This window comes from Scyliorhinus canicula, chromosome 12 (assembly GCF_902713615.1).
Source record: "Scyliorhinus canicula chromosome 12, sScyCan1.1, whole genome shotgun sequence".
Taxonomy (NCBI): domain Eukaryota; kingdom Metazoa; phylum Chordata; class Chondrichthyes; order Carcharhiniformes; family Scyliorhinidae; genus Scyliorhinus; species Scyliorhinus canicula.
This window is the reverse complement of record NC_052157.1, coordinates 140,231,985-140,256,926: the sequence shown is the minus strand read 5'-3', so window position 1 is coordinate 140,256,926 and position 24,942 is coordinate 140,231,985. Positions and strand designations below refer to the sequence as shown.

The 24,942-nt window shown below is 44.3% G+C and overlaps 1 protein-coding gene across 1 annotated transcript in view; it reads right to left on the bottom strand.

Annotated features, from left to right (window-relative positions):
• pipox (pipecolic acid oxidase) overlaps positions 1 to 24,432 on the bottom strand; it is a 124,811-nt gene extending 100,379 nt beyond the window's left edge. Inside the window, exon 1 of the mRNA XM_038814279.1 lies at positions 24,347 to 24,432. Coding sequence (XP_038670207.1) covers positions 24,347 to 24,431 — 85 coding nt within the window. The 5' untranslated portion in view covers position 24,432. The remainder of the gene's footprint in view (positions 1 to 24,346) is intronic.
• Positions 24,433 to 24,942: the final 510 nt, after the last annotated feature.

Sequence of the window (24,942 nt, the reverse complement as noted above, 5' to 3'; positions counted from 1 at the left end):
GAATAATCTTTTGCAGCCCCACTGGTATTGCAATATTTTGACATTCGAACACCCGTGCTCATATCAGCAGAGACCTCCCAGCACAAACTTGGTGTGGTCTACATCCAGAATGGCAGACAAATAAGCTTTGCTTCAAGGGGCCTCACTGACATTGAGACTCGTTATACACAGATCAAAAAAGGAGCATCTTGCTTTAGTCTTCGCCTGTCAGAAATTTCATGATTTCATATGGTCACACTGCAACTGCTGAAACAGATCACCATCCACTCATAACTATCTTAAAGAAGCCTTTCCACACTGCATCTGGTGGCTGATGCTAAAGTTGCAACACTACAACCTCAGCATCGTCTACAAACATGGCAAGGAGCTGTATTTGTCTGATACCTTCTCTCAAGCTTTTTTACCTCCCACAGATTAGGCGATTGTGAGGAAGACATTATGGCAATAGAAGTGCTGTTCTCTTGTTGAATTCATGAACTCAAATACGGCTTACAGATATCAACATGCAGGCAACTGCACAATGTCATCGTACCATCATGGCCAAAATCCTCAAGGGAGCTGCCCCACAAGCTTCACACATCAGAGTTGAGTTGCCAGTACAGGATGGACTAATATTTGGTGGCTAGCGATTTGTCATCCCTACTACCCTCCAGAGGTACCACACACAACTGCACCAGGGCCACCCTGGGTTGGAAGCAACCGGATACAGAGTGAAATTATCACTGTACTGGCCATCCATATATGCTGACATGGAAAGGGGAATTTCCAGATGAGCACTGTGCAATGCAGTCAAGCTGCATCAAGCAAAGGAACTGTTGAATCTTGGCAGTATTGTGGATAGCACAATTGCTTCACAGCTCCCAGGTCCCAGGTTCGATTCCGGCTTGGGTCACTGTCTGTGCGGAGTCTGCACATCCTCCCTGTGTGTGCGTGGGTTTCCTCCCACAGTCCAAAGATGTGCAGGTTAGGTGGATTGGCCATGATAAATTGCCCTTCGTGTCCAAAATTGCCCTTAGTGTTGGGTGGGGTTACTCGGTTATGGGGATAGGGTGGAGGTTTTGACCTTGGGTAGGGTGCTCTTTCCAAGAGCTGGTGCAGACTCGATGGGCCGAATGGCCTCCTTCTGCACTGTAAATTCTATGATCTCGACGAGGTCCTGGACCTCCCATGGTAATTCACAACAGCCGACATCTTCCGAGTGGAATGGTAAACAACGCTAAGTCCGGATTGACTCAAACTCCGGGTGGTTTCAACTCGACCACCCGCCAAACATGCTAAGTAAAATAGGAATCAAGACACATTTCCCTCAGAGACAATGTTCATCAATTATTCTCCAGTGAATTTTGTAACTTTGTAAGCAGTGAAGTTACTGTGAAAATCCCCGAGTCGTTGTCATAATATATATCCATGTATATGATGGAGTGCAGACAGGCATTGATTGACACACAGAATAACCAGTGAGCACACAGAACACACCAGCCAATCACCAGACAGGACACGACCACTATAAAGTCAGAGGGCACCAGTTTTCCCGCTCTCTCGGGATCCAGCCTCTGAGACAGTCAGAGCTCGTGAGCATTAGCCAGTGCAAACACCATGTGGTAGTCAGTTAGTCTGGTCAGGCTAGCCTCAGGTCTCCAATCAAGTCAGCAGAGTGTCAACCCACAGTTGGACATGTAATATAGTTAGATGTTAAATAAAATCGTGTTGCATCTCATCAAGTGTTGGAAGTCTGTCTCTTGCTACACTGCATCAAACGCAGTCCACATAGACCCAGCCTGCCCAACACATCAGTCGCCACATTCAAGCACCTGTTCGGGTACACAGGGAGAATTCAGGATGTCCAAATAGACCAATAACACAGACACGCAGACACAGGGAAAACGTGCAGACTCCTCACAGTCAGCAACCCAAGCTGGGAATCGAAACTGGGACCCTGGTGTTATGAAGTAACACTGCTACCCACTGTGCTCCCGATTTCTTGTGATGTTGCTATGATTTAACAAGTATGCTGTGCTTTCCAAAGTTATTTCATGTAATGGCAAATCTACTGGGAGTAATATGGCAGATGCTGAATTAAAATTAATTTTAAAAAAATACTGTTACAGACAGGAGAGGCAAATTGATTTTGTTTGTCCTCTCCCCATCTGACTGTAACAAGAAGTGTTTTTGAATTATTTTTAAAGTTGGTTGCAGCGTGCTTTCCCTAAATCCTCAGTTTGTGTGGTCTAATTTTATAGGTAACATGCAGCATTATAATTAACTCAGGTTAGTTTAATTCACATTCAAACCCGGGGTGGGAATTGCTTCCAACTACATGCACACACACAGACATGCACCCATGCGGCCACAAACCCAACACAGGGACATCCACACATGCACATACCCCCATCTATGAACACACACATGGATCCACAAGCACATGCACCCGCACCCACAACCCCCCCCCCCCCCCCCCCCCCCCCAAACACACACATCCCAAAACCCACACCGACATATACACAGTCACACACTTGAAAAGAGGGAGTTTTTACAACTATAGGTAACAAAAGTAAAAGAGCCACAGAAATGGGTATTGGTTCACAGGCCAAAAAGTTGAAATCCAGAGTGTATTTCCTTTGTGGTGGAGTTCAGTCCAGAGTTTCTGGTTGGATACAGCAACACGGAAAACTTTGAAACAAGTGACAATGCAACACAATGGGATTTCTGTGCTCAGGTCGCTTGGCAAGCGATGATCAGAAACATTGAAACTCAAACAGGCTTCAAGGGGTTGAGACGCAGTGACCAGCTGCTTGGTCAGTTGGGAGTCCCACTACAGGTCTCTTCGATTAGTTGGCAATTCAGCAGACTGAGGGTTTCTCAGTTCTCGAAGGAAAAAAGAGATTTCATAATGGTCACCCAAGTCAAGTGGCCTGGTTTCTCCAAAATGATTTCAAAAGGGATATTTATCCATTGTCCGGCGCTGGCTTTGGTTTCATGACTGATAATTTGCCAGTCATTAGCTTTTGAAAGAGTTACTATCCATGTTGAAGGTCTTGTGTCAGGAAGCTTTTGGCTGGGCAGACTACCTGACTCCGTGAAACGGGTAATTTTATCGAGATGCAAATGGAATCCATTCTCCCCTCAGTGGTCCCATTTTGAAATGGACCTAAAAAAATCATAGGCGTGAGATGGATCTGTTCACAAGTCTGCAGGAATAACAAGTTTCAATCTGCAAGTCCCCTGGTTTTGTAATATTCCCCTTCCAATTGGGTGTGATATTCCATGATGGTGAGGGGAGGGTTATTTTGTTCTTCTAACTCCTGTTGGCTTCGTCCAGAACACACGGCAAATGCTGTACTCATGTGACTTGTAGCAGCCATCTTGTTGAGTTCAGCAGAAGGCCCATTTTAAAAAGAGCAATGAAAGAATAAAGCCTGATGTAAACACTTTGGATCCTTTCATGTCTTATTGACCTTACACAACCAATGACACTTAAACCATGTTGCGTGTGACTAGCAGCCATGTTACTTGTGAGAATAAATCTTTTGTAGGCAATGGATTATAAACTACAGTGTCCTTTTCAGGGAGATTGCATTACATTGAAGAATTATATTAAAGACTGAAGATATCATCCAAATATCAATGTCTGGGTCCCAAGTTCTCACTTTCCTCCTTTAAGACACATCTTAAAACATATCTCTTTGACTCAGGTTTTGTTTGTCTGCAATTTAACGGGAAACAAGTCCCGTTTTGGGTGCATTTAACGGGGTGTTTCTCAGCACCTACAGCACCACTCGAGCACTCTCTCACCACACCTCATAAGGGCAGGGCACCCCAGGCCTGATCCCAGGCACCGCTAGCCTGGTATCCTGGTAGTGTCCCTGCCAGCCTGGGTGGCACTGCCAGGGTGCCTGATTAGCTGTGCCAAGGTGGCAGTGGGTGTGCCAGGGTACCACACGACCCAGAGCCCGACCACCCAGGGGGCTCCATTGGCCTGGAGACACCTCCCCCTCCCCCCCCCCCCCCCTCCCCCCGCCCAAGGAGGTTTGTGTGGACCAGTACTAAACGGCTCGATGACGAGGACTCCCAGGTGTGGCCATTAGTTCCAGGGTCTTGGGCGAATCCGGCGGTGACATATTTAAGTGAGCTTAACTGTGCACTTAAATATGTCAATCTGGATCACAGTCAATGGATCCAGATCACGGTGCTTCGCAAGATCTCATTAGATCTCACAAGATTTTTGATGCTCGGAAACGCCTCACGAGATCTCACGGCCTTGCCGTGTGACCGGTTCAGGTCCAACGAGGCTGTACGATCACGCCCCTGAACTAACTTCTCGTGTGGCTCACTATCGTACCTTGTTTTATAACGCTCCTGTGAAGTGCTGCGGGACATTTCATTATGTTAAAGGTGCAATACAAGTATAAATTGTTTCTATTGTTGGGTTTTGGGTGCAAAAGTGGGTCTGGTGGTCTAAAAACATCGGGCTGGATTCTCTGTTATTGGGACCATGTCCCCACGCCGTTGTAAGTTAAAAACTGTGGACTTTCATGCCTGAATGGCCACATATTCCTAGTCCTGCAGGGGGACATCAGTGAACTAGGGTGCAACTAGCAGTTTTTGTTGCAGATAAGGACCCCTGCATTTCTGGGTCAGAGGCCGTGCATGCGCACAGCGGCGGCTTCCAGCGGTCGCGCCGTGCTCCATGGCGGACTCAGATCGCGGAGCTGGACCTTAAATATAGTGCCCCCGATCGGCTGTGCGCCCGATCCAGACCACCCGCCCAAATATTCCCCGGCCGAGTATTAAGCCCCCCCTGCCCTCCGATCGGCCTGCCCCCGACCAGGACGGCTGTGGACTGAGTCCGCAGCCGCCACGCTAATGCCCCGACTGGGTACACTGCTTTTCGGGGCCCGGAGAATTGGGGAACCGGCACCGGTCCCGATTCCATGCGGGGAAATGGATTCTCTGCCCCGGTGCTGGCCACGATTTCGGCGTCGGGGTGCGGTGAATCCAGCCCCTCTTCTCTGCTGGGTTGACGTATTTTTGCGAGATGTGTTTGCAGCTGTGTCAGGGAATACACACATCTGTACCATGGAAGGATGGCTGCGTGGGAAATGCAAGGAAGGAAATAGTACTGGTACGGCAGGCATCATCGTCTCAGATGGCGAGATAGGATGCATTGCTAAGTAAGGCAGAGAAAATTTTAACTTTGTGCATAGGCATACCTAACTTAAATGGAACTGCTCAGAATAGATAACTGCTCAGTTTTCAAGTGAAATCTCTCACATTTGCAAAACAAAGCTGACATTAAAATTCTATTAAGAGTGGATTTAAGTAATCTGCCCACCAGATGTTTTGTAATTACTGACAAAATAATTGTTCAATCTGGAATCAATCTTTGCTCACTCCATAAGCATGAGCCTGACCTCCTGCCATTCCTGCTAGTTCAACTCATCATCTTGCGCTCATATCCACATGTGTGTCCTTGGCCTGCTGCAATGTTCCAGTGAAGCCCAACGCAAACTGAACATTGAACATACAGTGCAGAAGGAGGCCATGTTCACATGGAGCAATAAGCTCACTTCAGCAAACTGAAAGAACTACGCGTCATCTTCCACTTAGTAACGTTAGTTTTCTGAACCCAACACTGAGTTCAACAATTTCAGACCAGGAACTCCTCCATCTTGATCCTATTTAAAAAAAAAAAATCCAATGCCCCCCCCCCCGGCCCACCAACACACACACACACAAACACATAGTGTCCTCTGTCGCTAGTTCTTAAGATGTGGAGATGCCGGTGTTGGACTGGGGTGGGCACAGTAAGAAGTCTTACAACACCAGATTAAAGTCCAACAGGTTTGTTTCAAATCACTAGCTTTCGGAGAACTGCTCCCTCCTCAAATGAATGAAGAGGGAGGTTCCAGAAACATATATATAGACAAAGTCAAAGATGCAATACGATACTTTGAATGTGAGTCTTTGCAGGTAATTAAGTCTACATGTCCAGGCAGAGCAATTGGAGAGAGGGATAATCACAGGTTAAAGAGGTGTGAACTGTCTCAAACCAGGACAGTTGGTAGGATTTTGCAAGCCCAGGCCAGATGGTGGGGGATGAATGTAATGCAACATGAATCCAAGGTCCTGGTTGAGGCCGTACTCAAGTGTGCTGAACTTGGCTGTAAGTTCCTGCTTGGCGATTCTGCGTAGTCGCGCGTCCTGAAGGTCACCTTGCACAACGCTTACCCAGAGATCAGAAGGGTGTTCAAACCCTTTTTAAACAGTATAAAATCCATCATCTTTCTCCCTCTCTCTAGCTCTGAAGAGTTATACAGACTTGAAACGTTAACTCTGATCCTCTCTCGACAGCCTGCTGAATCCTTACACCAATACATCTACATAACAGACAGGTATGGATACTATGGCTCGGGAATACCTGCTGCTTTTATAAGCAGATAAATATATTACTTTTATTTGCCTCATGTTCTAAAGGAGGCACTAACAAAGTTAAACAAATAGAGAAATAGATTAATGAATACCGACAGTAAAATGTCCAGGGAATGTCATGCATGCATGACTTGTATTCATCAGCAAAGTGACTGTCAGTAATTTTTAAGTATAAATGCGGAAATAGTTCCTCCATTTCCAAGCTGAAATCGCATGCAATGAAAGGATCCTTGGAGACATAGTTCTCATCAATCTGTGTTTTAATAATTTCATCAATAGATGCTTCAAACCTGAAATGATTATTGAATTGCATCTGCTTTGCATTCAATTCAGGACCTCGTCAGATGCCAAAGCAGAATTTATGATAGAAACATAAGGAATTGTCAGTGTGAAGCTGCAAACAAATGTGTTGTTGTTGAGGAAGCATTTTGTTCAAGCCCCCGGTATATAGGTTAACAATTCAAGAGCTAGAATTGATAAGGGATTCTGTTAAATATTATTCTGAGCACGTATTTTTATACCCACTTCGGGAACTAAGTGCACGTCCAATGAATACCAGTAATGTAGAGTTTAGTGAGTGAGAGGACCATAGCATTTCAAGTCTAGTCAGGTGCTAGCTTTTTTAAAAAACATGCCCCCTTGTGCATGTCTGGTACAATTATTAGGGAATTACGCTGCACATAACACTGTAAACCGAAGGCAGTGTATATATAGTGATTAGCTGCTCATTTTAAAATAGATGGACTTTGAGGATAAATGGAGCAAAAGCCATAAACTGAAATTGGAAGTGGAACAGTGATTCACTTCCTGCCAGCTAAGGTTTGAAAGAAATCTGTCAGCAGTGCCATTTATGGTAAAATAGTAGATTTACATCAAATATATCAGGCAGAATTACAGATTCATCCAAAAGACAATTTTTTGACAGTTACACCAGCTACGCTCCGGTCAATAAGAATGGGGGAAGAAATTAATGACATTCAACAATCTTCAAATTTTGAAAATGCGAGTAGCGGTTAATTGTTTTTGTCCACTTTCATGATTTGACTTTGCAACGTGACTTTCTGTGGATGTCCACATTTTTTCTCGGGATTCGGTTTAGTCTCATATCGCAACAACTTACTGGAGCTAACTAATCAAAGTTTCGAAGAGACATAGATTTGTTGGGAAAAAGCTTAGGCATGTTCCAGCAGATGCGTGTCCAGTTAAATGATGACTATTTAATTTATGATGAAAACATAAGGCACTATCCGTGTGAACCTGAAAACAGATTGATGTTCATAGAATCTCAAAAGTGCAGAAAGAGGCCATTCGGCCCATTGAGTCTGCATAGACCCGACAAACGAATACCCACCCAGGCCCACATTCCTATAATCCCACCTAACCTGCACATCGTTGGAGTGTGGGAGGAAACCGGAGCACCCGGAGGAAACCCTCACAGACACTGGCAGAACGTGCAAACTCCACACAGTCACCCAAGGGTGGAAATGAACCTGGGTCGCTGGCGATGAGAGCCAGCAGTTCTAACCACTGTGCCGTCGTGCCACTGTTCATGGAATCCCGACAGTGCAGAAGGAGGCCATTCGTATCATCGAGTCAGCACTGGCCCAGGCTCCGATAGAGCACCCTTCCTAAGCCCAATCCCATGCCCCTATCCCCATAACCCCACCTAACCTTTTGAGCAGCACGGTAGCACAAAGTGATCAGCACTGTGGCTTCACAGTGCCAGGGGCCCAGTTTGATTCCCTGCTGGGTCACTGTCTTTGTGAAGTCTGCACGTTCACCCCATGTCTGCGTGGGCTTCCTCCGGGTGCTCCGGTTTCCTCCCACAGTCCAAAGATGTGCAGGTTAGGTGGATTGGCCATGATAAATTGCCCTTAGTGCTCAAAAAAAGGTTAGGAGGGGTTATTGGGTTACCAGGATAGGGTGGAAGTGTGGGCTGAGGTGGGTCGGTGCAGACCCGATGGGCCGAATGGCCTCCATCTGCACTGTATGTTCTGTGTTCTATTAGGATGGCCAATTCATCTTACCTGCACATCTTTGGACTGTTGCATAGGGACTATTTTGTCCAAGCTCCCTGTTTGCAGGTCTAACAATTCAAGAGCTAGAATCGACTAGAGATTCTGCCACATATTAATAATAATAATGATAATAATAATAATAGCTTATTGTCACAAGTAGGCTTCAATGAAGTTACTGTGAAAAGCCCCTAGACGCCACATATTATTCTGAGCACGTGATTCTATACCACTTTGGGAGCCAAGTTTGGGAACACGCAAGTAGAATGTTCAAGGCAAATGGAACAAACTAGAAGTGAGGGCCACTCACACAGGAAGAAAGCAAGGGCTGGATGGAGTTCGATGTTGGGAAGCTTTACCTTTTTTTCAGAGACTGACCAACTGGGGGAGCAACATTCTGCAAGTGACAATGCGGTCTAATTCCTCTCAGAACTTCGAGAACATCACGTTTTCAGTAAACATGGTGACCGTGTGGCAAAATGGAATACAAGCCTCTCCGTCGCTGCGTCTGCCGCACATGCGTTGCGTGCCGACCCGGCAGTATGGGCATGTGCACGGCGTTCAAACTCCCGGCCCTTTCTCTGTCCCGCTTGAAATCATGCACATGCGCTGTTGCTGCGAAATGAACAACACAACCACGCGGTGCTGACCTGGACTGCTCACCCCCGACGTGAGGTGGGCTTTTTAACACCTCTTTATTTGCACTTTTATTTTTCAGTCCAGCGGAGGCAGGAGACATCGGGAGACATTTTTCTTCATGGCTGAATGTTCTATATTTGTAGTGTTTAGCGTTCATGTATATGTTTAAAATGAAAATAGAATCAAAGGAAGATTCATTTTTTTAAAAAAGTGTGGTTTGCCTGGATGACGATAATTCCATTAAAGGAACTGTAATGAATAGGATGCGGTGGTCACCCGTTAACGGGTGTGATTGTCCACCTAAAATGCTCAGCGTTACTCGCCATGGGTTCTGTGTGCCCTTGCTTGGCTGAGGAGCCCGATCCTTTAGCCGCAAGGGTTTTCAAAAGGCATCAGTCCTTGGATGCTGGGTTGCGGATATTCCTTTCCCAGGCTCCTTTTCCGGGCCTCCCCTTGCCGTCAGATGTTCTCGAAGAATTGTGACCCTTCAATCAAGAGGTTCCTCCAAGTTGGTCTCTTCTGAACAAAGGTCTCCCAGGCATTGATGTGTATGTTCTATTTCTTGAGGTAAGCCTACGAGGTATCTGACAAGCTTCCTCTGTCCTCGTCTTGTACTGTATCCTTACTTGAGCTGGGTGAAGCAGATTTGCTTTGGCAGCCGGGGTTCTAACATCCCAAGCGGAGTTGGTTTTGGATGATCATGGCCTTGATACTGGTGCTCTTGACTCCTTCAAGGACACTGATGTCAGCATGCCTGTCCCCCCATTTGATTCAGAGCTAAAGTGCATTTGGATTTTGCAATGTATTTTGAGATCCAGGATTATATTCATTGGTGTTTAGAAGAGTGAGGGCGGGGGACCTCATAGAAACTTCAAAAACTCTAACAGGATTGGACAGAATAGATTCAGAAAGGATGTACCCGATGGCGGGGGAGTCCAGAATTACAGGTCATAGTTTGAGGATAAGGGTTAAACCTTTTACGATTAAAGTGAGGAGAAATTTCTTCACTACAGATAAAGTAGTTGAGATGGAAACATTGTGTCATTTCAAGAAGGAATTCGGGGCAAAAGAGATCAAGGGATATAGGGGGAAGGTGAGATCAGGATATTGAACTTGATGATCAGTCAATATCATAATAAATGGCGGAGCTGGCTCGAAGGGCCAAATAGCTTCCTTCTGCTTCTATATTATATGTAGGTAAGCTGTGTAGTTTAAGAGTCTCCCTGATGTAATGTTCATCCTTACAAGCGTAAGGATTTGAAGTGATAACTTCAAATGCTTTACCAAAGTTTAATGCCTTAGTTGACATATGCAAGCTCCTGTAAGCTAATGTGAACTATCTCTCTGACAGGTATTGCAGTGAACGAATTGCCCACCCCTGAGAGTATACTGCCAAAGGACATCCCGAATTGATGTCAGAGGAGATATGTGCCAGGACACTGTGCTTCAGCAGCTGCTGCTTTCGGACTTTGAGCTTGTCACATTAACAACTGATATTTCAAAACCCTCCCCTTCCCCCCTCCTCTTCACAAATGGACAGAACCATTGTGTTTATGCTGGGAACTATATTTTATTGACCCTTGTGCTTAAGTGAGAAAATATATTTTGTTGCAAGAAATTTGCAAAACTTGAGGTAGTTTAATGTCATTGTTCAGCTGATAAAGTTAAATGTTAACTGGTTTCAAAGTTGTGTATTTATAAAATTATTTTGTGAATAAGTGTTTAACATTAAACTTTACATTTAATTATGAGATAATTCTAAATGAATAAGATAAGTGAAGTAAACAAGGCAGAAACATAATAACACATGGCACACTGGTTAGTACTGCTGCCTCACAGTGCCAGGGACCCATGTTAAATTCGGACGTTGGGTGACTGTGGTGTTTGCACATTCTCTCTGTGCCTGCGTGTGTGTCCTAGAACCATGGAATAAAACCTAGAATTCCTACAGTAAAAAAGGAGGCCACTAGGCCGATCGAGTCTGTATCAACCCTCTGAAAGTGTACCCTACCTAGGCCCACTCCCTCGCCCTATCCCCAGAACCTAACTTGTACATCCCTGGACATCAAAGAACAACTTAGCATTGCCAATCCACCTTACCTGCACATCTTTCGACTGTAGGAGGAAACCCACACAGATACTGGGAGAACATACAAAGTCCACACAATCGGTCCCCCAGAGCCGGAATTGAGCCTGGGCCCATAACACTGTGAGGCAGCAGTGCTAATCACCGTGCCACTGCCGTTTCCTCCGGGTGCTTTGATTTCCATCCACAGTCCAAAGATGTGCCGGTTAGGTGGATTGGCTGTGCTTGATTGCCCCTTCGTGTCCCAAGGTTAGGTAGGGTTATGGGGATAGGACGGGGCCTGGTAGGGTGCTCTTTCGGAGTGTTGGTGCAGGCTCGATGGGCCAAATGACCTCCTTCTGCACTGTAGTGATGCTATGATTGTATAAACACAAATCAAAGAAAAATGTCAGATATTACAAGTTTTTTCACAGGGGGTGAATGTGGTGAATATGATTCACACCGGATTATAATCTGTATATACATGTGTCTGTATTCTAAGTGCAGTTGCACTACCTGTCCTCCAGGGGGAGTAGCTCTGGGAATGCTCGAGTTGTACGGGGCTTCTCCCTTGGCTCTGCCCAGGACTCCTCCCCCGGAAGCTGCTGTATAAAGATCAGTGCCACATGGTCAGCTGGCCAGTTCACCGAAAGTTCAATGGCTAATAGGCTGGCTCTGTTGTGAGTATATTAAAACCGCTATTCTAATCCTACAAGCACGTGTCCGTAGAATTGTTGGTTCCAACAGTCCTGGGCATTCCCAAGCTGGGCCCGTCCTGAGGGGCCAGGCTGCACTCTTCCTGGGCTGTACTGGAGCCTGACCAGATCGGAGTGCTGGAGGCCCGAGGCTGCCACACTGAGAGGAAGGTTGGACATGATATCCAAACGCAGGTAACGGCGCAATATTCCCTTTTAAAATTGGCGGCCTGTGGCTTCCCTGCCGCTAGCCAGATGTTTACGGGCCAATTCATGTTCATTGATGTTTGGACCAAGACTAATAAGGTCAGGTGAACCGCAAACTGAGCGTTAATCAGCCGGTTATTGCTGAGTATCTGCCACTTGACAGCACTGCTGATACCTTCCCTCACTTTGCTAATGATTTAAGAATAGCTGGATGGGACGGTACTTGGCTGGATTGGCCATGTCCTGTTTTTTTTGTAGAAAGGACGTAGCCGGGCAACTTTTGATCTCTCAAATCTGGAATGAGAGTTTCCGCATTTCAGTGAGCATTTGGTGGGTTAGTTTTTTGCTGGCATTGGGCCTCATTAGTATGATGCTCTGCAGGCATTTTGCAAATAATGCAGCGACTTGGTGTCGGAACGAGGCCGTTGAATCTCGCAAGAGGCCTGGATCAAAGTTCCCGATGCCCGAAACGTCTCTCGAGATCTCGCGGTGCGGCAAGATCCATGCGTACATAATGGCTCATTTAAATATGCAATTGCCCAATTCAGCCCAAGATTCCACAGCCTTGCCACCAGCCTCACCTGGCACCGTTTGGTACTGCTTCACAAAGTTATGAACTGGTCATGATGGCACCTCGGGTGGGGTGGGGGGGGGGGGGGGGGGGGGGGGGTCTAGCTGGGGAGTTGAAGCCCCGGGTAATCGGGGACAGAGCAGAGTACCTGGGCCGCTTGGCACTGACAGCCATGTGGGTGGCTAAGCAACCTGAAAGTGCCAGATACTAGGTTGCCCATGCCAGGGGTCAGGCCCCGGGAGTGGTGCCTTGCCCATAAGAGGTGGAGTGAGGGGGGCTCGAGAATCCTGGAAGAGGCAAGTTGGGTGAAGTGAGGGGGGGATCCTGAAGCTGCAGTGGGGGAGCAGAGGGGGAGTCGAAAGATCGGGGCTGCCTTTAAGAATGGCACTCCGATCCGCGAGCGTCTTCCTGCTCTGGTGAATGAATGGCCTCGATGGGGCGTCCCTCACTAAGGCCAAATGCCATTGAATAGCAGGGTTTTTCCAAGCCCTGCAGGAGCCAAGAAACTGCAGGCCCAACATGCCATTCAGCGGACTTTAACGCGAGTCTGCTGAATCGCCCCCAGAATTAAACACAAGCTAAATAAGTCCGTCATTGCTCGGAGACATTCTTTGAAATAAAACAACTCACAGTATCATGAATTGAACTGGGAGAGTTGGCACAAAATTGCAATGTAATAACCTTGGCGCTAAATACCAGGTGGGAAGATGACAAGGAATGCTAATCTGCAGTTGGGCACAGCCCACCTATTCCATGGAAATCCCATGGATCTGTTGAAATGGTGGAAGTGGCTACACGCTGCTCTTCAGCTTCAGGAAAATGAATAAGTCTCAAAGTGCTCACAATCAGTGCACCTGCACACAGCTCAATATCGTGAAAAATGAGATGCCAGTGGAATCACTCCCTGGTGTCTTGAAAGGATCTGTGGCACAAAATTCAGAGCTGCAGTTAGCCTCACAGCTTCAGGTAAAACTGCAGCTATTAGCAAGGTGATTCCAGGTCAGCACTTTCGCACATAACAGAAATCAATCAAAATACATTTTTACTGAGATGAAAGTCGCCGAAATATTGTCAGTGACGCGATGCTTACTCTTAACTACTTAACGAGGCCCCACAGTCTTCTCGCCGCAAATTCACCAGCTGATTCTCCGGGACCGTGCTCGCCAGCCCCCCGCTAACATGGTCGAGCAGCACTTAAACAACTCTAGCACAGCCAACACCACTCAGCTCACAGCCATAGCACCGAGACACCCTGGCCCAAGACTTGCAGATGGGGACTGGGTGAGGCTCCTAGATGTGGTCGAGGCCAGGAGGGATGTCCTGTTCTCCCGAGGGTCCTGGAGGGTGAGCCACAGGGCAGCCAATGCCTCCTGGCATGAAGTGGCAGCAACCATCAGCTTCGGCAGTGTGGCCAGGAGGATTGATCACCAAAGCCGCAAAAAGATCAACGACCTACACCAGGCGCACCCTGGACCCCCCACCCTGAAACCTTCCCACCCCCACATGACCAACCCCACTCTCACCCTCCCTTCAACCCCCTTCCCTTCATTCCCCCAATCTTTGCTTCACACAGACCCTGCCCCACCACTGTGAACCACGCACCTGGCTAACGATGCCCTCTGTGTCTCTGCAGGGAAGCTCTCCCACAATCGTTGGGAGGGGGCCAAGAATCCTCATGACCTTCGAAGAATGGACCCTTGAGGTGATGAGGTGGCCGAGTAGAGCAGTCACGCAGAGGTCGGCGCACCAGGCCCCACCTGGAGGACCTGTCAAACGTGAGTTGTTATTGACATACAGACTGATCCATCCCTCCCACTGACCACATATCCATTCTCCCACAGGACCTCCAGCTGATGGCGCCACCCCATTCGGGTGGTTCCCCTCTTTGCCTCCCGTGAGATCACCTCAGAGGAGACCTCCAACGATGCTTCACAACTGTCATCCCCACCCTCCACCAGCGTAGAGACACACACCTCGGTGGGCAACGTTAGTGGTCAGGCTTCTGGTGAGCACAACAGAGTTACTGATGCACATCAGGTTGAGGCAGTAACGCCCAGGCGAGATAGCAGTTGGAGGGTTGCTGAATCCCAGCTAGGTCCCAATCAGATGCTGAGCCTCTGGAACAGGTTTACCCAGAGATGATGCAGACATTAAGGTTCGGCCGGGACATTCAGAGGGAGATGTCAACGACACTCCAGCAGATCCATAGTTGATTGGAGGGGTCCAGAGGCTACTGGTGCAGGAGATGTCGCTGGCAGTGCATGTCACCAAAGCCAACACTGTTGGGGTGACGACCGCAGTGGGACGCAATGTGGCCTGTAGATCGCTCCCAAAGCTTTTGGTTAACTCTTCTGCCATTTATTTCCCATCTCATTCTCTAATGGGGCCTATGTTCACTTTGGCCTCACTCTTCCTTTTTATATATTTAACAAAGCTGTGCTGTCTATTTTGTATTATTTGCTAGTTAACTCTCAATTTATCTTCTCCCCATTATTACTTTTTTTTGGTTATCTTTTGTTCCTTTTTGAAACTTTTCTTGTCATCTGGATTACAAATATTTTTGCCACGTTGTATGTTTTTCTTTCAGTTAAATGCTATCCTTAATTCCCTTGGTTAACCATGGATTACATTTTGGGATGCTTTACTTCTGCAGTTGAGGTACCAGAGCAAGGTCCCATCTGCCTGTTCGGGCTGATGTCAAAGGTTCTGTAGCAACATTCAAAGTGCGGAGTATTTATCCTGTCCTCTCAATCAATACTACCAAAAACTCATTCATTGATCCTTGCCACCTGTGGGATCCTGCTCTGCGCAATTGCCGACGCACCAACAGTAACTGAATGTCTTCCATGCACGATGGGCACCGCAGGGACCCTCTCAACCTCATTTTGATAGACTGCGGGATTCTCTGTTGCGCTGGTAGCGCACCCATGCCCGTGGGTTTTCCAGTGGTATGGGGTGGCCACAATGGGAACAGAGAATCCCTGCTGCCGGAGAGAACCCGCCGCCGAGGAACATGCGGCTCACAAACCGGGGAATCCAAACCATAATGTTTTAAGTTTCCTTTGTGATTTGTCTTCTGTTTAACACAGTATCCTTTTTCCTTGAATTTGTCCCTCAGTTTGTTTGATTTTGTTCAATTGGTTAATGATTATTTAAAAATAGGCGTAACTGCACATCACAAGTATTTCATTCGTTGTGAGGCTGATACAATATTATGATGCGTTACACAAATTCACGCTGTTTCTTTCCCAAGTTGGAGCCTCAGTTGACACAGGACTCTAGGTGAGAGGATCTGGCAATAAGGCTGTGGGGTTCACCTCATTGCCCTCTCTGTGGAAATCTTTAGCCCATTACATTCATTTGATATTTACAATCATTAAGACGATAATGATTTCATGTCAAGACTCTGCTTGCAATAGCACTTCTTAAAATGGAGCTGGCATTTTCATTTTAGAATACAGACTCTGAACAGTTGTTCCATCAGGAAACCAATCTTTCATTTTTTAAATTAAAGAACATAATAATAAAGCTGCTGATAAAAGATGCTGCTGCAAAAAAAATACAGAGAGTAATCTGGCAGTTTGGCAATTTGTTCTGTTTAAATTATCTTAGATCTGCCGCATGTGTACAAATTGCATTCTATTTTATACTTTATTGAGTAGGTTCCTATAGAACCTACATGCAAGAAAATCTGAGCTGTTAAAACTAAATACCGAAGTGGAGTGTATGTGACACAAAGGAGTGTAATGAGTATTTTGAATTTCACCGTGTCAATCAGTATTCACCAGATCAATACCTTTATAATGTGGATCTTTTAAACACGCATATTTCAACTCAATGTACCTGGGAAAGGTGATTCTCCAAATTCTACCATATAACTTACTGACAATGTGCTGGGTCGCTCACATCCTCAGAGTGTGAGAAAATGCAGGGGGCCAGAACTGGGCTCCAACAACATCCAATTTATCACCATCTCCTCTGTTGGTCATTCACAGGGGCTTGCACAAGACCGGAGATAGAAGCAAGTTTGGTTTTCCTTATATACCCTAGTTCCAAGAAGATTTTTCACTTTGTAAAATCACATTGTCAAATATTGTTACAAGAAGACTGAATTTTCCTCACATTTTCCGCCCATTTCTGTGTGAAATTGCGGACAGGAGATTCTGTGCAGGCTCCATGTCCCATGGAATTGATGGCAGACGCCAATTATGCCCACCGATATTTGAGATTGGAAAGGGGTAAAGGGTGTCATTCAGATCAGAATTTGATGAAAGAAATAAACCAGAGTAATTTCCTTATTCATGACCTGAACAATATTAGGAGTGCATAGAATTGCCTAGAACATTCAGCATAGAAATAGGCCATTGGGACCAACAAGTCTTATGATCCATTTAAACTTCCTGCCATCCTTTTCTCATGTTGTTAGGAAAACAAAAGGTAGCTTCAAGGGATTTATATTTGTATTGGTAAACACTAGAAATAAGGTATAGTTTCAAGTGGGTTTAATATGTTTCTGTGCCTGGAAGGGTAAAACCTAGTGTTAGATTAATGCTGGACAAGGGTGTTTGTATGTGTGGGGGTTGGTTAAGCTCCAATTGTGTTTCTATCGGGCTTAGTGAGGGCTATGGCGTGAAGAATAAATAAAAGTCATAAGCATGTGGGGGTTGCTTAGCAACTGGAGGCCATTATCAGGATAAAAAAAGGTTGAGCTAAATTTGTGGGTAATTGGAGGCAGGATCTCAAGGAGTGAACTTCTCAACATTTGTTTTTAGTCCAAACAAATGGAAACCAAGTTATGCGCTTTAACATTATAGATGCCATATTCCCTTTTCTATTGTTATATACACACACATGATTACAAAGCAACAATTAGCTTTCCATTTTGTCATCATCACAGTGCATCTTGTTTTTATAACAAGGCAGCACATTTCGCAAGTTCTTGGAGCAGGCATTCCTTTTGAAAAATAGTTTGACAATTGGTGACATATCTACCCATCATGTCTTAGAAACCGACACAGCAACACAACCTATGAAAACCATATCAAAGACAACGACACGATGCATACCAAAGGCAACATCGTCGACAGCAAGCACGACAAAGACTACACCAATGGAACTATGACTGGTCCGACATGGTACAACTCTGCCCATGAGGGACACTGTTACTGCTCAACTCAGTACAATGACATACCATGGCAGGCCAGTGGCGTGCAGAGGGGGGGGGCCGACGGTGCATTGGCCCCGGGCATCCATTGGATGGGGGCATCCAATCAGAGAAGGAAAAAAAAAAAAAAAAATTTTTTTTTTTTTTTTAAATTTTTAAAAAAAAATTTAGATTACCCAATTATTTTTTTCAATTAAGGGGCAATTTAGCGTGGCCAATTCACCTACTTTGCACATTTTTTGGGTTGTGGGGGCGAAACCAACGCAGACACGGGGAGAATGTGCAAACTCCACACGGACATTGACCCAGAGCCGGGATCGAACCTGGGACCTCAGTTCCATGAGGCGGTTGTGCTAACCACTAGGCCACCGTGCTGCCCCAGAGAAGGAAATAAGATAGTAATTTTAAAATTTCAGCGGTGATAAATCAATTTTTGGAGGCTCACCACACTGCAGAGGCAGTTGTTAGCCCTTTATTCCTTTAACATGGTGTACCGTTTCTGTCTAGAGAAAATGGTCCTTCTCCCCATCCCCCCCACACGCATGCGCATGATGTACGTGGTGCAACCATCAAAAGCAACAAGCAGACGTGGCTGTTCGTTCCTGCGTTTCCTCGAGTCATAACTCGTCTTTTCTTCAGCTTTTTGTACATCTAGATTAGTTCTTTTACCTACTCAGGTCAGTGAATAGCTCTAGAACAGGTGCAACTACGGTTTTTATAGGTTTTTTGGCGATATTTAATGAAATATTTACGTGGGATGTAGTAAGAGTGAAGCCTGGATGATCAGAGGACTGCTATGGCATTTAATCTCGGAATAGGAGACATTTATTCCTTAACATGCTAATATTCGAATACAGATACCACTAATTTGCAAGTCTATGATATAAATTGCACAAAATTATCAGTGGAGAATCAGTGTGAAATAATTTGATACGAAGGAACAAAGAAATGAAATATGGTTTATCCGTCTGCAACTGACCGATTGTTTACCATTTTCTTCCCATTTTCTCATGCGTCTTACGGTTTTTGAGATAGAAAATGAAATGTTACGAGTATTTTGTGTACAACCGAGTGGAGCACAGAACAGGAAAAAAAAGAGGGCCAGAGTCGAAGAAGAGTCCCATCAAAGAGGGGCATTAGATGCATGGATAAAAAGAAGTAAAGAAGAAGTAGGAGAACCTGGAGAAGTAAAAGATGATGTGGGTGCAGAGAAGGATTTTTCTGATACGGATTCAGCTCGGTCAGAACATAATACTCTCCTCAGTCTCGTTGTCAGGATGATGATCCATGTGAAGAAAATAAAGAAGATATTTGCATATTTTTGCAAAGAAGCGATTTTGGCTGTTTGAAGAAACCGATTCCAGATCATTTGAAGATGACAATATTACAACATGGCCCTGAAAGATATCAGAATAAAAGTGGTCCATTTGCTGAGAAGGATGGGAGATCATTTTCCAAACAGTGGTTTGATAAAGTTTCCACAAACGGAGAAATTGTGGAGAGAAAATGGTTGTTATACTCTCCATATCGGAAAGCATGCTACTGTTTTGTTTGCTTTTTGTTTTCAAAGGAGCATTTGTTGTCTGTGTCAAACTTTGGAAAGGAAGACGGTTTCTCCACTTGGAGAAAATTAAATCCAACAATACCTGACCATGAGAAAAGCCCTTCTCATAGAGCTCACATGAGGGAATACCTGAACCTTGTAGTTCGACTCCATCATTCAACTACGATAGATGCTGAACTTCAACAGCAAATGTCTGCTGAAAAGAAAAGATGGAAAGCTATAACTGAACGGATTGTCGAGGTTATATCCTTTCTGGCAAAACAGAATCTGGCCTATCGTGGACATCGAGGAGAAGGAATATCTGGGTTATCAGAGCCAGGGGAGAGAGTCAGTGAAAATACAGGAAACTTTCTAGCAACAATCAGACTTTTGGCCAAATATGATGACATCTTAGCAAAACACTTGCAGAGAGGGAAAGAGAAACCAAAAAGTGTCACCTACTTGTCCAACAGAATGCAAAACGAAATAATCAATCTTCTTGGTGAAACTGTCAAGAAAAATATAATTTCTGAAATTAAGGACGCAAAATATTTTAGCATAATGCTGGATTCAACTCCAGATATTGCCCATGAAGATCAGGTTTCTGAAATTCTGCGTTACGTTCATATTGATGAAAACAGAAAAGTAGAAATAAAGGAGACATTTCTGGGATTTTTTCAAGTCAACAAGAAAGATGCAGTCAGCCTGGTAAATAAAATTCAGGAAAAATTGGAAGAAGACAAAATTTCCATGAATGACTGTCGTGGTCAAGCATATGATAACGCAGCAGTTATGGCTGGAGTGAGAGGAGGTGTTCAACAAAAAATTCTTGAAGTTAACCCAAAAGCTGTGTTTGTGAACTGCGAGAACCACAGCCTCAATTTGTCCTGTGTCTATGCAAGTGAGGTGCAACCTGTTGTTGTTACATTTTTTGGCATTCTAGAAAAACTCTACTTTTTTTTCTTCATCTACTTCTCGTTGGGAAGTGTTAAAATCATTTGTCACTCGGACTGTGAAAAGACAGTGTGACACAAGATGGAGTTCCAGCCATGGTGCTGTGCAAGTAATCCACGAAGAGTGTGACAACGTTATTGCAAGCCTTCAACACCTGCTGGAAGGAGAATTTTCAAGGGAAACTAAATCTGATGCAGGATCGCTACTGAACTCTATTCAACAGTTCCCGTTTATAGCTTTATTAAGTTTTTGGTACTCAGTTTTATCATCAGTGGATAAAGTCTCAAAACGTTTGCAGGATCTGAAAATGGGGTTCCATGAAGCTTCTTGTGATCTGAGAGGACTTATTCATATCTTGAATTTGAAGAATGACGAAATTATCCACAATGCAATAGATTTAGCCAATGAATATTGTCAAAATTGGGGAATACCAATTGCACGAACAAGGAGAAGAAGAATAATGCCTGGAGAGTCAGCAAGAGATAGTGGACTGACGGCACAAGAAGAAATGAATAGAGTAATGGTAGAGATTGTGAACAGATTAAAAACTGAAATTGAAGACCTCAGTATCTGTCTTCAAAGACTCAGTGACCGATTTTCTTTTCTTCTGAACTTGAATTCAGGAGTGATTGAAGATGAACAAGAAAGAGAGAAATTAAAAAAGGAATGTTCAGACGTTGCAAATTATTATGACAATGATGTGGTTGCAATTCAGTTATATGACAAAATTATTGATTTTGTGATGCTCCTTCGAGCTGGAGGGAATAGAGTTCCCCCTGATCCTAAAGATGCTCTGGAGTCTTTACTGCAGTATGGGAGGGATGTCTTTCCGACGCTGTGTGTTTCATACAGATTACTGCTTACAATCGCATTTTCAGTCGCAAGCTGTGAAAGGTCATTTTCAAAACTGAAATTAATAAAAACATATCTGAGGTCTTCTATGTCACAGGAGCGACTGACCAAACTGGCTTTAATAAGCATTGAAAAAGAATTTCTCACAGCTGATGTAAAAAGTGAAGTAGTTCAGGTGTTTTGTGACAGGAGGTATCATTTGGGGAAAAGAACTTAATAAATTTGATTGATTTATGTTAAAATCGAATAAAGCGTTTATTTCATGTTTCATCTGTGTTTATATATTCAAAATGTTTTCCTTTCTCATAATATTTCTCAGTATATTAGGCCTTATACTTGAGTCTTTGGGGCATACAATCAAGATTTGCCCCGGGCATCACCAGACCTCTGCACGCCACTGTGGCAGGCCGATGCATCTTCCCAATTCATATTTGCTGCACTACCAACAGGCAACCTGGCTCTCAGGACAGATGCCATCAAACATCGCTACCACAAGCATCGGAATAAAAAAAGACTCCAAATCAGACAACAAAGTGATTTGACCACTTCTTGGTTCCTCATGCACAGGGACAAGGATGGCGTTTACAATGCAATGCCACCATCAACATCACCACCTTATCAACCCAACAAGAAAGACATTCAACCATAATAATTAATGAATTTTGGACTCATGAATATGATTTGGACTTATTGTTTAGTGACACCTGTTATCATGATTTCTACATAGCATCATTTATCTACCTGTTTTTGTTCAACTTTCTTTAAAATACTGTACAGAAAATCTGTAACACGACCGATCTCATGGAAAAATACCGTACTCTTGATACATCATTCAGTCCGTAAACACACTTGTTTAATTTCCACCATTTTCCGTTTATATTGGAGGCTTCTTTTGGTGGTTTCAAAAGTGCTTCTCTTTGAAACTGTTCACCCTACATAACTCTGCTTTTATATCTGTCAATTTGCACTCCCAGGAGCATGGTGCCAAAATGGACAAAAGGTTTTCAAGCTTAGGTACCATGCAGTTGGGGAGTCCACTCTGATATCTTGATCTGCAAGTCTTTTCTCAAAATCCTGAGCTACCAGTCTAGATTTAGCCTTGTACGTGATGTCAGAGAGCACCTTTTCGGTGCATATCCACCTGTGAAACAAGGCTGACTGTCTACTGGCTGGAATTTCAGCATATACTCCAATTTCTTTCCATCTCTTTGTTTTGCCTCTCTTAACATGCTTGTTAGGTGAATTGGACATTCCAAATTCTCCCTCAGTGAACACCAACAGGCACTGTAGTGTGGCGACGAGGGGATTTTCACAGTAATTTCATTTCAATGTTAATATAAACCTACTTGTGACACTAATAAAGATTATATTAGCCTATCTTACAATTTATTGGCAGCTACAAACATTTCTCAATCAGGAGGGCTTCCACTTCTAGTGACATTCCTAGTTGGTTTTCTATCTGCTGAAGTTACAACCGTTACTCTCCCCTTCTCTCTTTCTGGACTCTGATCCAGAAGGACCATGCAGATCTTTCCCGCATGTGAGCAGAGTACTTCCTGCCAGTCGGGCATCTTTTCTTGATATCATGCCCCCTTTCTGGTTCACTGTTAGAACTTATACTGCCTTTTCTGACCTTCCCCCGACCTTCATCCTGCACATTTAATCAATGATTTTTTTTTTTACCAGCGTCTTTCCTGCTCTTTCTTATGATGGTGGCATCCCTCCACACATTGGCCCCTTCTCGCATGTATGTTACCCTTGTTCCTACTTTGTGTAGTTGTCCTTTTGAATAAATAGCCTTATCCACTGTTCCTTTGTTCATCATGATGCTCATCAATCAATTCTTTGTTTACCATAGTCACTAGCCTGTTCCTGATAATTGCCCATTATGTGCATATGTGAAGTGCACGGCACTTGTTCACTCTTTACATCTTGTTCATAATCAGGAAAAGTATAGTCTGTGCCAATTAGCCTCAGTGTGATTTGATTCCCATGTTGTACATTTACTACTTCACCGCCTATCACTTTGCCAGGACTTTTTCACTCTCTCTGCCCTTCTCTTTTGTAATATACCAGTTTCCCTTTTCTAAATTGTATATCTGATGGCCTTAGGCGATGCCTAAGGCTTGCTGGGTTTTTCATCTTTAATTAAAGTCATTCTGCTTGCATGCAAAGCATTCAGAGGAGCAGGAAAATGTAGCACTAATGCGAACCCTTTCTGGAGCAGAATCTAACAGGACTGAAGGCAACTTTGGATTTCTGTCTTACACCAATTGGTATGGACTGTTCCTCCCAACCATTTGCAAAGTGTGCTTTGCATGCACTGCCCATGCTGTTTGCAAATTACAATCTGGTTGATCAGCCAATATTTTATGTAACATGTCATCTTTCACTGCGTGGTTTCTCTCACACAAACCATTACTGAATGAGCTCTCAGCCACAGTATGCAGTACCATGATGTTCAGATTTTCACTCATTTGAAAAAATCATCTTTGGCAAATTCCCCATCATTATCTGTCAGAAATTTTGTTGGTGTCCCGAATCCGATTCCCACCCCTTTCTCCACAACCTTATCAACAAATGTTTGTTTGTCCTTACCTCGTATTACAGTGGATAAGCTAAATCTGGTCGCCATACCTATAAAGTGCAGCAGGAAAATACTCCTATCTTTGTCCCATATTTTTAAGGGCATTGTCACTGCATTGATAAATTCCCTGGCTATTGGCAAGCTCCAAACAGGACATAGGAAAGCAGTTGGAAAAGACTGTCTTCCCAGAATATTTATTAGGAAAGCAGCCATTTGGTCTTAAAGAGAGACCTTACTTTGGAATTGAACCTCCATCAATACTAAAAGTCTATTGACATGAGAAATGTGTGCACAATCAAGTAATTTAAATGCCAATACAGGCTGTGGGATGCCAATCTCAAATTTCTTCAGTCTCTTATACCATCTGTCAAAGTCCATGAAATATCCCTACACAGAGTGATCATCCATCTTGTTTTCTTAAATCTGCCAAAGGATGAGCAAGCTTCATATGTTTCCAATAAGCTATCCATTTTAGTAGAATTTATCCAAAAACTGTAACAGAAAGCCCAGTCCCTATTCTTTTCCCAAATAATTTATATCCCACTCTGAAAACACTTTACTCCTAATTTTACTCTTTGCTAATAATGATAAAACCAAAGCCATACCTTCCTTGTCCATACCTCACCTTCAGTTTTCCATTGAACATCTGGCTCCGCTTCTGGGAAAATTGGATGATCAAAGCATGACTCCCTGCTTCTTTCTTCTACCATCCTGTAACGTAAACTTGTCAGCAGCAACATATTTATTTTCCTTCAGATGGTGAAGACAAAAATCTTCTTTTCCAGCAACCAATCATCAAGGCTGAACATGCATCCTCTGTCACTATTTTATTTTCAATGCAGGTATTTAGTGGTTGAATAATGCAGTAGCTTGTCATTTACCTTCAGCAAGTTTATTCTACATGCAGCTTCAGTAAAGCGACAAACTCCTCTGGTTCCCTCATGCCAATTGTTCCACCTTTGTCCATTTATACTCCGTTGGAGGTTGAGCCAATAATCATCATTTGTCTTTAATCAGGTGTAATGACCTCCAATTAGCATTATTGGTTGGCCAATTGGAGTATGAGCTCCCTCAATGATAGCTCATTGAGGGGGCCCATATAAGCACCTGTGTATGCTTTGTGATCTAGTCTTAAGTTGAATGGACTGCTAGCAGCACGGTTGGAGCTGCTCTTGTATATAGTTATTGGAAATAAATATTGGTGTGGTGACGGGACTCCTG